Source organism: Haliaeetus albicilla, chromosome 4 (genome assembly GCF_947461875.1).
Source record: "Haliaeetus albicilla chromosome 4, bHalAlb1.1, whole genome shotgun sequence".
Taxonomy (NCBI): domain Eukaryota; kingdom Metazoa; phylum Chordata; class Aves; order Accipitriformes; family Accipitridae; genus Haliaeetus; species Haliaeetus albicilla.
The window spans coordinates 19,805,920-19,823,823 of NC_091486.1; the positions used below are offsets into that span (position 1 = coordinate 19,805,920).

Here is a 17,904-nt window from a genome sequence, read left to right on the forward strand (position 1 = left end):
ATTTTCTTTAATGGCTTCACATATGTAAGGTATTACCTTTGCAAGTAGGAGAATAATCTTGACCAAGTTAGGGAAACTTTAATCTGTGAGGCAGCAACTATCTCCACGCATCTTTCACAAGGAAGGTTCATACATATCTCAAACCCCCTCGTGGTGGTGGTGATCTGTTATCTCCATCTGTAGTAAGAAGAGTATATGCTTCATGTATTAGATGAGGAGCCCATCACACCAAACCATAATTTTAAAATCCAGATAGCCTAGCTAAACTGTCCATATGCAGTTTGCCTACAACTCCTTCTGTCAGTAACTAAGATCTTGCTAATACAAATTATGACACAAACTTTCCTCTCAGTTCATATGTTCCAAAGCTAGGTTTCTTTGGAAGCCGTACTTAGGATGAAACAGGCACTTTTATTCAGGTGATAGCAATTACAGGGCTTACGGATTCTCAAAGATGTCTGTAGCAAATGTTTGCAAATTGAGGGCAAGCAGAAACTGCTGAAAGGGTCCTTCCTACAGTCCTCAAGTGTGCAGGAGATCCACAAAATACACTTTTTTTATTCATGAAAATCAGGAAATTGTCATTGTAGCTATTCCTTCACTCTTTCAAGAATGACATCAGAGTGTCAAGTAAAACATTTCAGATATTTCTAGTAGTCCTGGCATTTATCAGCATCAAAACTCTGCATCACTTTATCGTGTTGTTTTTAGGGCTGTTTACTTTGTAGGAGGATGCACATGCAAGCCATGCTTTAGTTGCTTTTGAAGTTCACTTCATCACAACTGTGGCACCTGCTTGCATACAGTTCAGGACAATCAGTGAAGCATAAATAACTACTTCATACATTTAATCCAAGCATTAAAATATTTTTTCAACTTCATCAGAGGACAGAAGCTTCAACCGTTCCTTATTTGGCAGCTAAAATAGTCACCTTTCTGTTAGCTCTCCTACAATGCAATTGTGCATTCTTGACCTACAGCAAAAATAAAAAAATTACATAAGAAAAACCTAAGTATTACTATCAAAGTAAATGCGATCCTGGCTTCCATGCCGCATTTTCATATTTAGGGCTCAAGAAGTTTGATCTTTAAAAATTTATGCAAAATATGTCATCTGCTCTAGCAGAATAGTTGATTATTGTATTTCCTGTATTTAAAGACTGTAAGATCAATAATTTTTTATTACATTCTTACTATTAAAAATTGTTTTTCTGTCAAAGAGGTCTTCGTAGTATTTTGAATGTATTTTACGATGAATGCTCTGAAGAGGTTTTGTTTTGCAGATGTTGCTAAATTTGCATAAGAAGAGTTGGATGGAAGGTTTGACACTTCAGGACTACAGTGAACATTGCAAACTCAATGAAACAGTAGTGAAGGAGATGTTAGAATTAGCAAAGAATTATAACAAGGTATTCATATCCCATAATGATAGTATAACTGTAGCTGTGTTTATGAAGTGAAGAAATTTATTACTTAATTTTAGAAGTTGATTATCACAAGCTTTATTCAGAATGACTTGTAAAGGACTAGACTGTAAGAACAAAATAATTGTTGCAGGAACTCTTTTGGATCTTAGTGGTTATTTGATTTGTATAATCTGTTTTCAGCAAAGAGTTTCTTGGCATTTGGTTAAATTAGGTACAAGTGTGGCTTTAATGGCCTTGTGGAGACTGTGTTTCTTATTAGTCAACTATGTATCATTTCTATGTGAAGTTGCCCATTAGCTTTTCAGGCTTTGCCACCTGACTTTTTGCCCTAAAGTACCAAAGTGTTTAATTACACGTTTTGCTTGAAATGTGAGTAATCGCATTAATTTTGTATTTTTACTTAGTGAAGAGAATATAAGATTCCTGTAGATCAAAATAAGCAGTTGACTGTATTGTTCATTTCTTCAGTCAAGGACTACTTGACCAGTATAGCAGAATAAAGGTTATTTACCTGTATCATTCCAGTAGATAGATAGTAAGTATTTAGAACACCTTCTGGAGCCCAATTCAATATTCTTTTTAGATAAAAAATTATTATTGGTGTTGTAAGAAAGAGGAATCAGTTATTTGTACTGTTTTAATACTGACACTTAGAAATATTTTTTATAAATACTAGATCTCAGCAAGCACTCAGTGAGTAGTAAGCATGTCAGTCATTCTTGATGAGTGCTATTTTTTAACTTCCTAGAAGTGCTTAAAAACAAAATTCAATATTACATTCACTAGTTAAGTTAGTAGATTTACTTCATAAAGATACTGTGTTAGCAGGCAATGGAACGTTATAAAAATGTATTAAAATAAGTGACTTTAAACAGTATAAAAATTTATTGAGACCAAACCTCCAGTAGTTGAAACAATCTAGGTAACATTATTTTTGGTTCTGCTTTACTAGTTTAATTATCTTCAACTATCTTTAACTGTTGATATCGCTCATTTAAGATTTTTGCTTAAAAACAGTTTTGTGAATATCTGACAATAAAACCATTCATGAGTATTTGCCTTGATCTTTTGCACTAACACTTAGTAATTAAACCCACGTCTGCTGAAAAGCTGAAGTACCTTTCCTTTTGACTTTCTGAAATGTGTTGCTGTTTGATTTTTTTTTTTTTTTTTTTTTTTTTTTTTTTTTTAGAAAGAGAATTATATTTTGAGGATCTTGTGGCTTGGGGAAAAAGTAAATGAAATCTGAAACACTGACCTTTTCTGTGTTTCTTTCACAGGCTGTTGAAGAAGAAGATAAGATGACACCTGAACAGCTGGCAATAAAAAATGTTGGCAAGCAGGTGAGGTGTGATGAATTAGAGTGAGGTGGAATGATATGCTTCGTTCATTCTAAATATTAATTCTTGTATGTGTGCGTAGGTGATTTTAGTTCTTTGTGCAAGATATTTTCTACGCTCCAAATAATGAATTTATTTTTGTTGAAGATTGTTGTGTAAGGAACAAAGCTTTTGACTATAGGTAATTGGCAGAATATCCGCAAGTCGTGTTCTACATGCGTTTGTATTACATGCTGAGGAGCAGTGTTGAGACTTGATAGATTTGTTTTGTTTTGGTTGGTTTTTTTTTTTCTTTTCTAATTTCTTTCCAAGAAGAGGCATAAAGATATCCAAGTCTGTTAGAGAGGCCAAAACTGTTAGGACTTTTAAAAAATAGTAATAATTGAAAAAATGTGGGAGTGTTGTTTATCCATTGTCATGGCTAAAGAGCCAGCTCACCCCTATCTTCAGTTCATGAACACACTGTCAGTGCTTAGCCCCAATACATATGTATGCAAGTAAGCTGCATTGCTTTGTATTGCTGTTGAAGGAAGACAGTTTAGTGCCATAGCTGAAACTGAAAACACCCACTCAATTCATTCTGTCCCTTTGCAATGTCAGGATATAATGTCTTTATAGAAGACTTAACAGAAAACTGTTTCTATGTTTGATTTCAGCATAAAGGTTGAGAAAAGGTGCTTTGGTGAGGGAAAGGAGAGCAAAACAAGTTTGTAAGAGGTTGTGTTCAAATTCAGAAAGGGCAGTGGAAACAAGAAATAGCTTTAAAAATATCCACTGTGTCCTTAAAGAACCAGTATTTATTGTATTGCTAGTAGCAGTAGAAGAATTTAAAGGATTCTGGATTGCTCTTATGTGTCAGCTTCTAGCAGCTATGTCATAACACATCTGCACCATTGTTCAGTCACTCGTGTATTTCTGTAGCATTCAGAACAATGGAGTTTATGCACACCTACACATACATAAATACATATATAAAATAAAACATGTAAGAAGGGTTGTATTTTAACGGTTGTGATGTGATCTCAAACAGAACTTGAGCTTCACTAGTTGTTTAAATCATTACACATACGTGAAGAAAAATAATCTATTTTGATACAATTCTTTAAAAAGAAAATAAATTTTTTCCTGATAAAATTAAGTTTTCTTTAAATTACAAAATGGTTGTTAAGTAATTTCCATGTGGTGTTTTTATGCAACTTATATAAAAAGCTTTGTAGACAAACAGCTGCTCACAATAGGGATATTATGTTATTAGGTTGCATAATTTGCTAGGAACAGAGAGAATATTGGAGAACTGTATGATCTTTGAAAACTAGTTATTTAAGAAGGACAGCTTAAAGATTTTTCTGGCACACTTATGTAAACTTAGATGGGTTCACTAGATTTTGACAATAATTCTATTTAAAAAAGGTAAAAATCTCACACATGCTTGTCTTCCATATTTTAGTTTCTTTACACACAAGAATGCTACAATAACACTACAATAAAGTTTAGAGGGTCTTTTAAATATGCCTGATAATTTTGCAGTATTTGGAGATTAATTATTTAATCTCAGTTCTGAAACTGAAGAAGTGCACGAGTATGGTTTTCAACCAGAAATAATCTTATTGTTCTATGCAGATGCCTACAAATGCCCACATCATTTGAGTAATAGTGTGTGGGGATGTGTATTTTCAGAACACTGCTCAGGCTTAACATTCAATTTTTCAGAACATTTGAACATAGCATTGTGCATTTTTTCATTTTTTATGGGTATAAATATGCTAATTTTCTTGTAGTCAACACAACTATTCAAAGACTGTGTTAGATCATGCTTGAGTCTTTACAAGATTAGAACACACATTTGTACAAAGATCTGAAAACAAATTGCAATGTACCAGAACTAAGATTAAAATATTGGCCTTAGTGAGATGTATAGTAAATTCCACATACTGTGTGTTGTCCTTGAAACTCATAGCTGTCATGTTTATTCTTCAGATGCTGGATAGAAATTTACTTCCTATCCTCAGCTTAGATTCTGAGTGGTAGTATGGACTAATACAATCTTATTCATGGAAATTCAGTCTTTTGTGAGGTCTTGTTAGAATGGAAAATTTAGGAGTATTACTGGCCTGTGTTCCTTAACTCACAATCATCTTAAATAGACCTGAAGTAAATGAAATCCTTCAGACATGTTTCAGTCATTTCTCTCATGGCATCCTTTGTATTTCAGGACCCCAAACGTCATTTAGAAGAGCATGTGGATGTGCTGATGACCTCAAACATTGTCCAGTGTTTAGCTGCTATGTTGGATACAGTTGTATTTAAATAACCGATTTACTGTTGTGATGCTTTCTGTGTATATTTGTTTATTATTTCTAATACTCACAAAACAGAGACTGTTGAGGCTATATTTGATTAAACACAGACATCTGACTTCATTTGCAATGTAAGTGCAGCACTATAACACCTTTCAGTCTCTAATTGTGCAGTTGCTTCAGTTTCTTTATGTCAGGGTCTTTACAGATTCCAAAGCATTCAAGAACACAGCGTGGGCAAAAATGTATTACATTTTCATTTAATATTTGGGGGAAAAATCAGTAGTACATATATATTTTGATTGTTGCAACATAATAAAAATACATTTACAAACCTGTCTTAAGTTCTGGAAGGCCTTTTTTGAGAAAGGACGGTGGGAATTAACGGTGGAGGAAAAGTGTTGGTAAAGGTTTATTTCTACCCACTGTAAAACTACTGAGATATTAATTTCTAGGACAGCAAAAATTCTCTAATGCAATTTGGCTCCCGTTGATTACCAGATACTCTCATTGAGATTAAAAAAAATAATAAAAATTTGTAGTCATGCTGAATTCTGAGGATGTACAAAAACCAAAATGCTGAAAATTCCCCTGCCAGCTCCCTTTCAATATTATTCAAACCCTAATATCCACAGAAGACAATTGACCTTAAGAAAATGAATTCAGTTATGCTGATAACTGAATCACACAACTCTCACAAGTGGTGTCATAAATAGCAGTATTCTGAGAATAAACATTAAAGTGATAGAGGCTGTTCTAGGTTACGCGAACCCTCCCTCCTGTGAAAGAGAACATACATGAGATGTCCATATACATAAATATATGGAAAGAGTCCCAACTGGAATATGACATTTAAAACCGTTTCCACTGACTAGAGAGGGAAACACTCACAGGAAGGCAGGTGGGTTGGCTGCTTGGTTTTAAGCAGGCAAAGCCAAATAACTGGGTTTGGGGAGTGACTTTGGGTTTTGGGCAGGGGGCTGGTTGGGCTTTTTTGTTTGGTTGGTTTTTAAGCATTGGATGGTACTTAGGCTGATTGATTCTTTTGCCTGGGCAGAAGTGTTCTCTTTCTGTGTCACTCACAATATTTTGTTTACCGGGGTTGTTTTTTTTAAATGAATGGCAACAATTGTGGCAGGCAAATATTTTAAAACTAGATGCATCTTTTTGTGTTGGAGATGATTTTTAAAATTTATTTTGCTTCTTGCATAGTAAAGAAATAGCCCATAAAATTGTATATTTTCTACTTTGTGCCCAGTATTTTTCTATTTATTTATTCTTTACCATTCAAAGGTTTTTCTTTTGTTTGAAATGTCTTATTTAGGCCTTTTAATTTACTATTTTAGAATAACTCTCTCTAAGTATATTTAGCATGCGCTTACTTCAGTGGGAAACATGCAGATTTTTGCAGCTGCCCTCCTTATGGCCTTCCCTCTGCCCCCACAGTAGGCAGTAGAATATCAGACTGGGAAAATGGAGACGTACCAAACCACATTTGCCTGCATATAGTTAAATGGAAGTGCTTTCTGGCGGTTGGCACTAAAAACCTGCGTATCACCAAGGAAGGCTGTATCTGGGCCTTGCCGTTGTCCAATGTGCGCACCGCAGGGAGATTGGGGGACCTGCCCCGGGGCTCGTCTGCCACTGGGGCTCTGCATCCCTGCCGCTATCTACTCCCACGTGCACGTGTAACACCATGAGGGAAGCATAGTTTGGCAGGTCGTGGGTAACATGGCACTGCAGAGCAGGAGAGAAGCTATTGCAGTGCTGCAGTGTATACATGCATGAAAGGCCGGTGTAAGCAGGGAGGCAAACCAGTGAGTCTTGCATATTCTAAATTAATTTTGACAAATGTACATCTTGCAGAGGGTAGCTGAAAGGAGTCTGTTGGAGATGCAGATCTCCTGTAGCATGTGCTTGTGCTGTGGTACCCTGCTTTCTAGCTACTCCTCAGTTTGACTTGGAGGCACAATTTTCCATTTACTGTTTCATGAATAATCAAAAGGCTGTTTTTCGGGGCATCTTTCCTCATTTTTGTCCAGTGCTTTAGGAGCTACACACAGGATTTGGAAGAATGTGTGCATGCAGTAACCTGAAAGGCAGCAGCTCGTCGTATACCGTCTTGGAGGAAGAGAGAGGTTTTCAAGCAGCCACCTTCTGAGCCTCCAGCCACAACGGAGCAGACCTTCATTAGCAGCTTGACCCCTCGTCACCTGTCAGCATGAAGGACGGGCATATTGTATTAGCAAACCTCTCTCCTTCTTTCTATGACGATTCTATAACACCACCTGCCATTGCATATCCCCCTATTATACCAGTTTAGGAGTTGTGCACTGAAGATTTTTGGCATATATTAGCACTTCCATGTGATTGGCAGTATACCACTGAATTCATTGCAGCTCTGCATCTATATGGGTGTAGCTCCGTAATGCAGGGCAGCGTTTCCCAGGGTTTTATCTGCATTTCGACCCGTCGCCTGCCTATATAAGTCCATTACCTCTCTGTCTGTTTCGAGCAGAGAAAGGGAAGGGTGAGGACACTGGTGAAACAAGTGTCAGAAACATTAGTTACAGTAACAAAACTATTTCCTTAGCAGTGAAAGGAGAAGGTGTAGTATGGAAAGTCGCGTTTGCTGTACCACCTGACGGCGAGTAAAACAGTGAACTGCTTGCTTTTTGCTTGGTAAATTGTTTTATTAGAATAATGTCCTTGTAGAGAGTGGTGTATGCTGGCTTCTGTGAAGCAGCAAATAACCGAACTAGCTCACGGTTAAGCAACAGCAAAATAAATGGCCGTGGGATTTGAGAACGTTGAAATACTCGGTCTGACAAGTCATCCTGGTCCTAATCTTCTCTGGATTTGAGCCTGCAAAGTTTCGGCCCGGCTTCAGATGATTATACGCTGGTCTTGGTTTTGTTATGCAATGGTCCAGGCTGCGTTAACTATCAGAGGACTTGGCAGCCGGCTGCTGCCGTCACCTGGAAAGAGACGCAGTTGGTAACATACCTGAAGTCCAAACCGCGCAGGGGAAAATGCTACGAAAAATGGACCGGGAGAGCTCCTCCCCGGGCACAAAGCCGGCGCCTGAAAAAACTCAGGAGCTGGCCTAGGGAGGGAGGTTGAGGCTGATGCCTGCCCGGGGCGGGGGGGCGAGCGCGTCCCCTCAACTCCTCGGGCGCGTCTCCGCGCCTCTCCTCACGCCTCGGGGGGTCCCGCTTCCCCTTAGCCCGAGGCTCAAGCGGACGGGCGCGCTGCGGGACCCGCCGGCCGGTCCCTCCCGCTAGCGGGGGGTCCCCGGCGGGCGGCCGCAGTCCCCCCGTCCCCCCCCCGCTCCCCGAAGGCGCGCGGTGCCGCGCTCGGCGCCCGCCCCGGGGCCGCCGGCCGCTCCCCGCCAGCGCCCGGGGGCCGGGGCTCGGCCGGGCCGGCGGCTCCCGCCGCCGCGTCGCCCCGGTTTGGGTTTCCCCGCCGCCGCCCTAAGCCTGCCGCCCGGGCCGCGGCGGCGGCTGGCGAGGGAGGGATGCGCCGGGCAGGGTGTCTGCCCTCCCCGCGGGACCGCGTCGCGGAGGGAGGCAGGCAGCGAGGGGAGAGGAATCCGGCGCCGGGCGGGCAGCTGGATGCCTTCCGCGCCGTTCTGCTGAGAACCGCCGGCATCACGGCTCCCAGATAAAATATTTATTTACCAAAGAACCCGTAGACACCGCGGCAGATACATTAGGGCGCTCCGGCTGCGGGGTTTATGATTATTTCAGAACTTGAAAGAGACGATGGGCGGCCGCTGTCGACGGAGGGTGTCTTTTCCCCCGCGAAGCAGGCACGGGTGGGAAGGGGTGGGGGCGTTGCGCCGGCGGGGTGGGGGGGTGGGGGGTCGCTCACAGGAGCTGGGGGAGAGGGGCTGCGCCCTCCGAAAGGGGAGGCAAATTGCGGAGGTGAGCCGAGGGCAGCGGCCGCCCAGCCCGGCGCTCGCCGCGCAGCCGGTCCCCGGAGCCCCCAGCACCCCGTCTCCTCCCTGACACACAAAGGCGGGGGGAGACGCGCGCAATATTTGGGGAATCGCAGGGTTTTGGATTTATTTTCCAGCCGTAGTAAAAAAAAAAAAAAAAAAAAATGCTGGAAAGGTCACATAATAATGAGCTCTTACAGCAAACACACTCTTCCCTTCCCCCTTCCCCTTCCTTCTATCTCACAATAAAATCATCTCCTTCAATTTGCCATGATCGTCGCGACCAGGAGCCAGGTGATTATCCTAATTAATGTCTATCTAATTAAATTACTGTCAGCGGTTAACCAATGGCAGAAGCCGTTTCATCCTCTCCACAAGCAGCAAGATCAAAAGTGAGTCTTTCCTGATTGCTGCATAGTGTCAATTGGCCAATCTCTTCTCCCAGGGAAGGGAGGAAAAAAAAAAAAAAAAAAAAAAAGTAAATCAAACGTTTGGGAAGCATTTGGTGGATGAAGTGCTTTCTGTCTAGTGAGGGTCCCAGGATGTCTAGCTTCTGATACTAAGGAGCCCTTTCAGATCCAGGGACTGAAGGGTTATTACTGTGGTGCTAGAGCTATGCAGCTGGAGCATTGTCTTTCTCCCTCTATCATGCTCTCCAAGAAATTTCTCAATGTGAGCAGCAGTTACCCACATGCAGGCGGATCTGAGCTTGCCTTGCATGATCATCCCATTATCTCGACCACTGACAACCTGGAGAGAAGTTCACCTTTGAAAAAAATTACCAGGGGGATGACGAATCAGTCAGATACAGACAATTTTCCTGACTCCAAGGACACACCAGGGGACGTCCAGAGAAATAAACTCTCTCCCGTCTTGGACGGGGTCTCTGAGCTTCGTCACAGTTTCGATGGATCTGCTGCAGATCGCTATCTGCTCTCTCAGTCCAGCCAGCCCCAGTCTGCTGCCTCTGCTCCTAGTACCATGTTCCCTTACCCCAGCCAGCATGGACCTGCTCACCCAGCCTTCTCCATCGCCAGCCCCAGCCGCTACATGGCTCACCATCCTGTGATCACCAACGGAGCTTATAACAGCCTCCTGTCCAACTCTTCTCCGCAAGGCTACCCCACGGCGGGCTACCCTTACCCCCAGCAGTATGGCCATTCCTACCAAGGGGCACCTTTCTACCAGTTCTCCTCCACCCAGCCGGGGCTCGTTCCCGGCAAGGCTCAGGTCTACCTGTGCAACAGGCCACTCTGGCTGAAATTTCACCGGCACCAGACGGAGATGATCATCACGAAGCAGGGGAGGTAAGCCACGGCGCGGACCCTCGCCGGGTGTCGGGGCTGAGCCGCCGGGCTCCGCCGGGGGAGCCGCCCGGAGCCTCCGCCGCCCCGGGGGAGCCGCCCGCCCGCCCGCCGCCGGGGCCCCCGCGCCGGGCGCCGGGCGCGCCGCTGCCGCTGCCGGTCCCGCCGGTGCCGGTCCCCGCCGGGGCAGCCCTCCCTGCCTCCCCGCGGGTCCCCGCGCCCGCTGCCCTCACCCCTGCCCCGCGGAGAGCTCGACGTTTCGGGGAGGGAGTTTCTTTTGATTTTTATTTCCCGGCCGCTGCCGGGAGCCGTGAGGATAAAGCACAACGGGCTGGTTCCTCCGCGTGTGCCTGTCGCTGCCGGTGGCTTGCTTTCCTTCTTTCCTTTTTTTTTTTTTTTCCCTTTCCTTTTTTATAGGCGCATGTTCCCTTTCCTAAGTTTTAATATTTCTGGTCTCGACCCCACGGCTCACTACAATATTTTTGTGGATGTAATTTTGGCGGATCCCAACCACTGGAGATTTCAGGGAGGCAAATGGGTTCCTTGCGGCAAGGCGGACACCAATGTACAAGGCAAGTTCCTCCAATTAACACTTTTCCCGACACATATGTAGGTGAGAATGATTAATTAAAGCCTTTGTGGACTGGCTCTGGCGACTTCTTAAACGAGAATGAATGGGCCAATGATGCTTTTTTTTTTAAAAAAAAAAAAAAAAAAGGAGGGTGGAGGAGAAAGCAAAAGGTGTTCGGAAAACGCTGTTTTAATCCTTCGCGGTCAAAATGAAGGGAGTTTCGGCAGTAAAATACCGCTAACTTTAACGGGGTCCTTCGACCCCGTGTGCCGCTGCAGCGGCAGAACCGGGGTATACGCGAGAACTGTGATGTGGTTGTGTTTTTTGTTGTTTCGCTTAGGAAACCGGGTGTACATGCACCCCGACTCCCCCAACACGGGAGCTCACTGGATGCGCCAGGAAATCTCCTTTGGGAAACTAAAACTTACAAACAATAAAGGAGCATCAAACAACAACGGGCAGGTCAGTGGGGGAAGCGCAGACGCTCTGCCAGGCTTCGTTTTTAACGCTCCAGGCAAAATCCTGCCGTTTCCGAAAGGACGTGTATTTTTGCAGATCGCGTCGCTGGGTGAAAAGAAGAGGGGGGCAGGGGAGGAAAAGCCCTCCCGTTTATTTTGCCACGGGCCTCGTCGACCCCGAACGCGTTGCCCCGGCCGACGCGGCTGCCCGCTGTGGCCGGGGGAGCCCGCAGTCGTCCCGGGGAGGGGGGGGTGTCCCGCCGCCCGCGGGCATCGCTCTCCCCGTCCTTCTGGCTCTAATGTCCTCCTCTTCCCGCGGCCCCCTCCCTCCTTTCCTTCTGTCTGGCAGATGGTGGTTTTGCAGTCCCTCCACAAGTATCAGCCCCGCTTGCATGTGGTGGAGGTGAACGAAGACGGGACGGAGGACACCAACCAGCCGGGCAGAGTGCAGACCTTCACCTTCCCCGAGACCCAGTTCATAGCAGTCACCGCCTACCAGAACACCGATGTAAAGACCTCCCCGGTTTATTCCGCTTGCGGTCGCCCGAGCTCCCCGCTCGGCACCCCGCCGAGCCCGGCCCGGCCCTGCCCGGCCGCTGCGCTCCCTGCCCCGGCGCTCCGGCGCCGGCAGACGGGGCTGCCTACCGCCCCGCTTCGTGCCATTCCGCCCTGCCCGAGGCTGGCGAGCCCCGAGGATGGCCCCGGCCGCCCTCTCCGCTCCGCGTTTGCCCCGGGAGCCCCGCGCCGGCCGGCCGCCCGCCGCGGCCCTGCGCTCCCCCCCCCGCCGGGCCGGGCAGCAATCCTGCCGGCGGCGGTGCCGCTCCGGCCGGAGCTGGGCGTTTATCTTCCAGTCGGAAACGGCTCAGTTAACTGTTAGCTTAAGCTTCGAGTCTGCAAAGATCAATTAACAACCTCATTGATTGCGCCGGGGGTGACGGAGCAACTTCCTCAAATTAAAAGCTCGTTAACGCCTGGCTGCCTTTCGGAGTGGTCTGGCTTCGCTGCAGACTGGTGACCCCTTTTTCAAATGACATATGTTCAATCCGCATTCTTGCTTTAATTATTTTGCTCGATGCGAATGTGAACTCCTAGCTACCGTTCTGCGGTACGTTTTACCTAATTTCTGGATTTAAGTGTATTCACACCCATGCGGTAGGAATACTGACACGCCTCAAAACATGGGGATAAATACTAAAATTTACCGTACTTTTTACAATAAAATAAACCTTAACATTATACCGTGATACCCGTAAGCACGCCGAAGCGTTATTTTTCACGTTTTAAAGGCAACTGGACCGACTAGAGTAAAGCCTGATCCTTCAAAAAATGTGTTGGCTGCAGCAGGGTACGTTTTTCAGGCTTTCACAACGTGCGCTCTCATCTTCTCTTTCCCTAGATCACACAGCTGAAAATAGACCACAACCCGTTCGCAAAAGGCTTCCGAGACAATTATGACACGTAAGTAAAGCGGATTTTTATTACCCTTCTGCCGGCTGCGCACACATCGCAAAGGGGGGGAAGCTTTAGGATGCGGGCTGGCTTCGTTTCGCACCGAAACGTGTCATGTCAGGCTTTTCCAGAGCCCTCCGGGAGGGAGGCACCCGCAAGCTCCCCCGGCGGGGCCGCGGGCGCGGAGGGGCTGTCCCTGCGGCTGGGCTGTCCCTGCGGCTGGGCTCCACGCAGCCCCGCACAGCCCGCGGCCACCTCCGCGCCCGGGGCCGCGCCGCCCGCACCTGAGCCCGCATCTCGCTTTGGCACTTGCGGCGGGGTCGTGTGGTTGGGTTTTTCTCCTGGCACGGATCTTTGCGCCCCTTTCCAAGTTCCCCTCTCACTTGCGCGCAAGGGCTCCGAAAGAAGCACCCCACCATCCCGGGCTCAGTCCCCGAGCATCCCGCCGTCTCTGCATCATCCCGGCGTCCGCAGAGCCGGTGTCCGGAGGAAAATTTCTTGGTCTCGTTTTGTTCTTCTCTGGGGTTGGAGGCTTTTTTTTTTTTTTGGTGTTTGGGGTTTTTTTTTGTGGTTTTTTTTTTGTTTTTTTGGTTTTTTTTTTTTTTTCCCCTTCCCCCTCTTCCTTCTGGGCGGAGCTAAAGCTTCCCAAGTTTTAATTGCGGTTTGCCCCCGCGCTACCTCTGCCTGTCGGACCGGGGTCCACCTGTTCCCAGGCTCAGCCGTGCGACCCACCCGGCCGTGCCCCCCGCGGGACCTGCGCCTGGCGCCGCCCCGAGTGCGGCTCTGGGGGGGGGCGGGCGCACCAGCCCTCGCCCCCCCCCCCCCCCCTCCGCCTTTCCCGGCCCTCGGGAGCCGAATGGGGACATCCCGGCCTGGCAGCCGCTGGCTGCTCCCGTTTTCCCCGGCCAGGGGTCGGGCCCACCCGACGCCCCCCTGCCCGGGCCGGGCGAGCGGGAGGTGGTGGGCACAGGGTGGCCCACACGCCCGAGGGGGCGGGCGGCTTGGGACCTCACCCGCCGCGCTGCAGGGCCCGGCTCTGCGGGACGGGGCTCGGGCTTTGGGAGGGGAAACCTCCTCTTTCCTCCCTAAACTGCGGCGGGGAGCGGCCTAAGCCCGCGCGTACCTTCAGCGCCTGCTTAAGCCTCCTTCAGCTCCGCCAGCCGTCCAGCATCCCCCGGCAGCGGGATTTCAGTCCCGGGCTGGAAACGACGCCGAGGCCTGATGAACCAGTGCGAGGGGGGCCCGGGGCCCAGCACCGGCTCTCCTCGGCGGGATGCTCGTGGTGCGGCCGCTCTCCCCCACGGGCGAGGGTCGCGGGGGCTGTGGCGGGGGAGCCGGGCCGCCGGCGGGAGGGGAACGGCGGTCCCCGGTGCCACGGAGAGCGGCGGCCGTGCCCGCCCACTCTTCTGCGAGCTCTGAAGATGCGCGGCCTTTAGAAAGGCTGCGTGGCCTTCGCCCCAACCGCAAGTGCTTTTCTCTTTTTAATGGGAAAAAAACTTTATAGGGCGTCACTTGAAAGGAGACAGGGGGAGGGGGAAGCTTCAATGTTGTCTAGCACGTCGGATTTGTTTAAGGGCCAAGTTTATTTTGGATAAGAAATTCCAGGAGGCGTGGAGGGTTAATTAAAGCACAGTTTTAGCCTGAATTAAATACAGATAGTAGTTATTCATCCATTAAAGTTTTTATAATCGCAAATTGCAGCCCAGCATGGGAGAATTATATATAGGCCACGCAGGGAACACTGGATGTGTCTGGTTTTACGTTTCCTACAGTAGGTGTTTAAAGATTAGCTTAATTTAAACTCGGTAAAATGTTGATGGTTCGTCTGCGACTCCCAATAATAAGTGTTAAACAGCCGATATGATTCCGTAGTCTGCCATTCACGCTGTTCGCGGCAAATGACCGGGTTGCCTGTTGCGCATATGGCAGGACGGGTCAATGCGTCACCGCGCGGGATGTGACGCTGCCGGGCTCGGGCCGGAGCAAGAGATCTCAGCCCCGGCAACGAACGGCCAACCGGTCCCGAGAGACCTGCTCTCCTCGCGTCCCTCCACCCACCCCCTCCCGGCCCCCCGTTAAGGCCCTCGGCGCTCCTGGCGCCGGAGGCCGAGCCCGCAGAGGAGCGCTAGGCCCCGGGCAGGGCTGGGGCGGCCGCCGTCCCGTCCCGTCCCGTCCGTCCGTCCGTTCCCCGAGGGCTGCGGCCGGCCGGGCGCCGCGCCCAGGAGGGCGCCGGGCGGCGGCGGACACCCAGCTCTCTCCCCTTGTCTTGGGCAGGATCTACACGGGCTGCGACATGGACCGGCTGACGCCTTCCCCCAACGACTCGCCCCGCTCGCAGATCGTGCCCGGGGCCCGCTACGCCATGGCCGGGTCCTTCCTCCAGGACCAGTTCGTGAGTAACTACGCCAAGTCCCGCTTCCACCCCGGGGCAGGAGCCGGCCCGGGGCCCGGCGCCGACCGCAGCGTGCCCCACACCAACGGGCTGCTCTCCCCACAGCAAGCCGAGGACCCGGGGGCCCCCTCGCCGCAGCGCTGGTTCGTCGCCCCCGCCAACAACCGCCTCGACTTCGCCGCCTCCGCCTACGACACGGCCACCGACTTCGCCGGCAACGCCGCCACGCTGCTTTCCTACGCGGCCGCCGGCGTCAAGGCGCTGCCGCTGCAGGCGGCCGGCTGCGCCGGGCGGCCGCTGGGCTACTACGCCGACCCCTCGGGCTGGGGGGCCCGCAGCCCCCCGCAGTACTGCAGCAAGTCGGGCTCCGTGCTCTCCTGCTGGCCCAACAGCGCGGCGGCGGCGCGCATGGCCGCCGGCAACCCCTACCTGGGGGAGGAGGCGGAGAGCCTGGCCCCCGAGCGGTCCCCCTTGCCGGGCGCCGAGGACTCCAAGCCCAAAGATTTGTCCGATTCCAGCTGGATCGAGACGCCGTCGTCCATTAAGTCCATCGACTCCACCGATTCTGGGATTTACGAGCAGGCCAAAAGGAGGCGGATCTCCCCCTCGGACACCCCGGTGTCCGAGAGCTCCTCGCCCCTCAAGAGCGAGGTGCTCACCCAGCGGGACTGCGAAAAGACCTGCGCCAAGGACATCGGCTACTACGGCTTCTACTCGCACAGCTAGGCGCGGCCCGCCCGGCCCCGCCGTCCTTTTGCACAATAACTCCTCCGCGTTAGCGCACTGACCCCCGCCCCTAGCTGCCCCATCCGTACCCCCGGCCCGGCCCGGCCCGGCCCGGCCCGGTCCGGCAGGGAGGCAGAGCCGCGGCTGCCGCCGCTCCCCGCCCGGCCCGGCCCGGCCCGGCCCGGCGGCGCCCCGGGGGCGCGGGGGGCACCGCCGCTCCGAAACCCACTGATAAGTAGGATGCTTAGACTCTCTCAAACCGTACAGCGCTTCCTTCCTTTTACCACGGATGGATTCTAGGGGATAACAGTAACGGTGGGGAAAAAGAGCCTGTGAAATGCCTGTACATAGTATTTAATTTATTGTAACCGATTACTTTTCTTGGGTTCTGTTTCTTCCTCATTTGTTCGGATTTTTTTATTTTGTTTTCATTGTTAAGTCACAAACTTAGATCCTGTTTCAATTTCTTTACCACCCCCACCCTCCCCCTTTTGCTCCCTCTTCTTCCTGCCCCTCCCCAGGTAAACACTCTTTCTAAACGCCGCTGGAAATGTAGAGTGGTCCATAGCTGTAGCAGCGAGTAATGGGTTTCTCACTTTCTCTGCAACTCCTTGCATGAAATAATTACGCTGTGCCCTGGGCTAACACAGCTAAGGAATAGCTCAGCTTTCCCTTCAAAAGAACAGAAATATGTCTCGTAGGAAAGTCGATTAAAGTAGCATGACGCCTTCCAAAAGCAAAATTAACTGCCTCTGTATTTTTCTTTAAAAGGAATAGCTCGACAGCAGCAATATTATTATTTTTGTGGTATTCCTCCCCCCCCTCCCCCCCGCCCCCAAGTGCCAAATCCATTACTGGTCCCTGCAGGTGCCAAATATGCTGACAAACTCTTTTCAAATTTCTTTGCAGTTTCCCCCCTCTTTCTTTATATTGCTGTAAATCTTTGTAATGAATAATCTAAAAAAAAAAAAAAAAAGATATAGACGACTGAATTGTTGGTAACCATAGTGTAGTCCAGTGAAGATGAATTGTGAGTTGTATATTTTAATGCATTTAGTTTTGGAATTGACTTTTTCATAAAGTAGCTAACCGAGATCTGACTTCCTGGGGAATCCAATGCACATCGAAAGTAAGAGCGATCTTTCCTGTAAACCTCTTATTATATTAATGAAGGAGAACTCGTATCCCTCCAGGTCTCCCCCCCCGGCGAAGCAGAATAGTAAGTCTTCGAATTTTGAGTAGCAAATCTATACAATTAATGCATTTTTATATGGAAAAAAAAATTACAAACTGAAATATGCATCAGGCTAAATATTCAGTCTAGATTACACTCGACGGGGAAATTTCCTAATAGAAATTCAGGGTCATAAACGTGTGTATATTTTTGACTCTTCTGTAAATCGAATGTTGTGATTTTTATATTTGTTCTGTTACGTCTGTGGAACTGAATAATTTATACCAGTACATGCTCCATTGAGAAATGTTTCGGTTTTTGCCCGTTTGTATCGTCTGTGTATAACAAGTAAAATAAACCTGGCAAAACGTTAACGTCGTGTCGGAGAGCACTTCGCCGTTTTGCACGTACGAAGCGAGGCGAGGCCGAGGGGAACCGGCTGGCGGCCGCTCGCCCCTCTCCGGCCCCGCTGCCGGGCGGGGGTCCTGCCGCTTCCCCTCCCTCCCTCCCGGCCGGAGCCGGCCCCCTCGCCCAGCGGTTGCCTTTTTTTGGGGGGGTGGGGGGAGCCCGCACAGCGCGTGGCCAAGCGTGGAGCTTTGCAGTCGGAGAAAGAGGGAGATGACACCCCGTCGGGTTTGAGAGGCTTATAATTATCCCCGTCTTTGACGTTCGAAAACCCTGACAGCGTTTTGCAGGCGGGAGAGGTGCCTGGCGGGGGGGGGGGGACGGGACACGGGACACGGGGACACCTTTGCTGGCAGAGCAGAGGCGAGGGGCGCAGCGCTGCCCGCCCACAGCCTGCCCTGCCCGGGCGGGCGACGGCGGA

General features: G+C 49.3%; 2 protein-coding genes across 3 annotated transcripts in view; both read left to right on the forward strand.

Moving 5' to 3' along the window:
• Positions 1-5,403, forward strand: part of PSMD14 (proteasome 26S subunit, non-ATPase 14) — a 48,474-nt gene extending 43,071 nt beyond the window's left edge. Inside the window, exons 10-12 of the mRNA XM_069781234.1 lie at positions 1,284-1,409; positions 2,708-2,770; positions 4,980-5,403. Coding sequence (XP_069637335.1) covers positions 1,284-1,409; positions 2,708-2,770; positions 4,980-5,078 — 288 coding nt within the window. The 3' untranslated portion in view covers positions 5,079-5,403. The remainder of the gene's footprint in view (positions 1-1,283; positions 1,410-2,707; positions 2,771-4,979) is intronic.
• A 3,265-nt stretch (positions 5,404-8,668) lies between these two features.
• Positions 8,669-17,452, forward strand: TBR1 (T-box brain transcription factor 1). 2 transcript variants are annotated; one of them, XM_069781236.1, is made up of 7 exons: positions 8,669-10,311; positions 10,726-10,880; positions 11,220-11,341; positions 11,687-11,845; positions 12,734-12,795; positions 15,061-15,178; positions 15,284-17,452. In XM_069781236.1, the coding sequence occupies exons 1-7, from the start codon at positions 9,620-9,622 to the stop codon at positions 15,902-15,904; spliced, it is 1,929 nt and encodes a 642-aa protein (XP_069637337.1). In that variant the 5' UTR covers positions 8,669-9,619; the 3' UTR covers positions 15,905-17,452. The 2 variants fall into 2 exon arrangements, with proteins under 2 accessions (XP_069637337.1, XP_069637336.1); XM_069781235.1 differs by having other exon boundaries at positions 15,061-17,452.
• Positions 17,453-17,904: the final 452 nt, after the last annotated feature.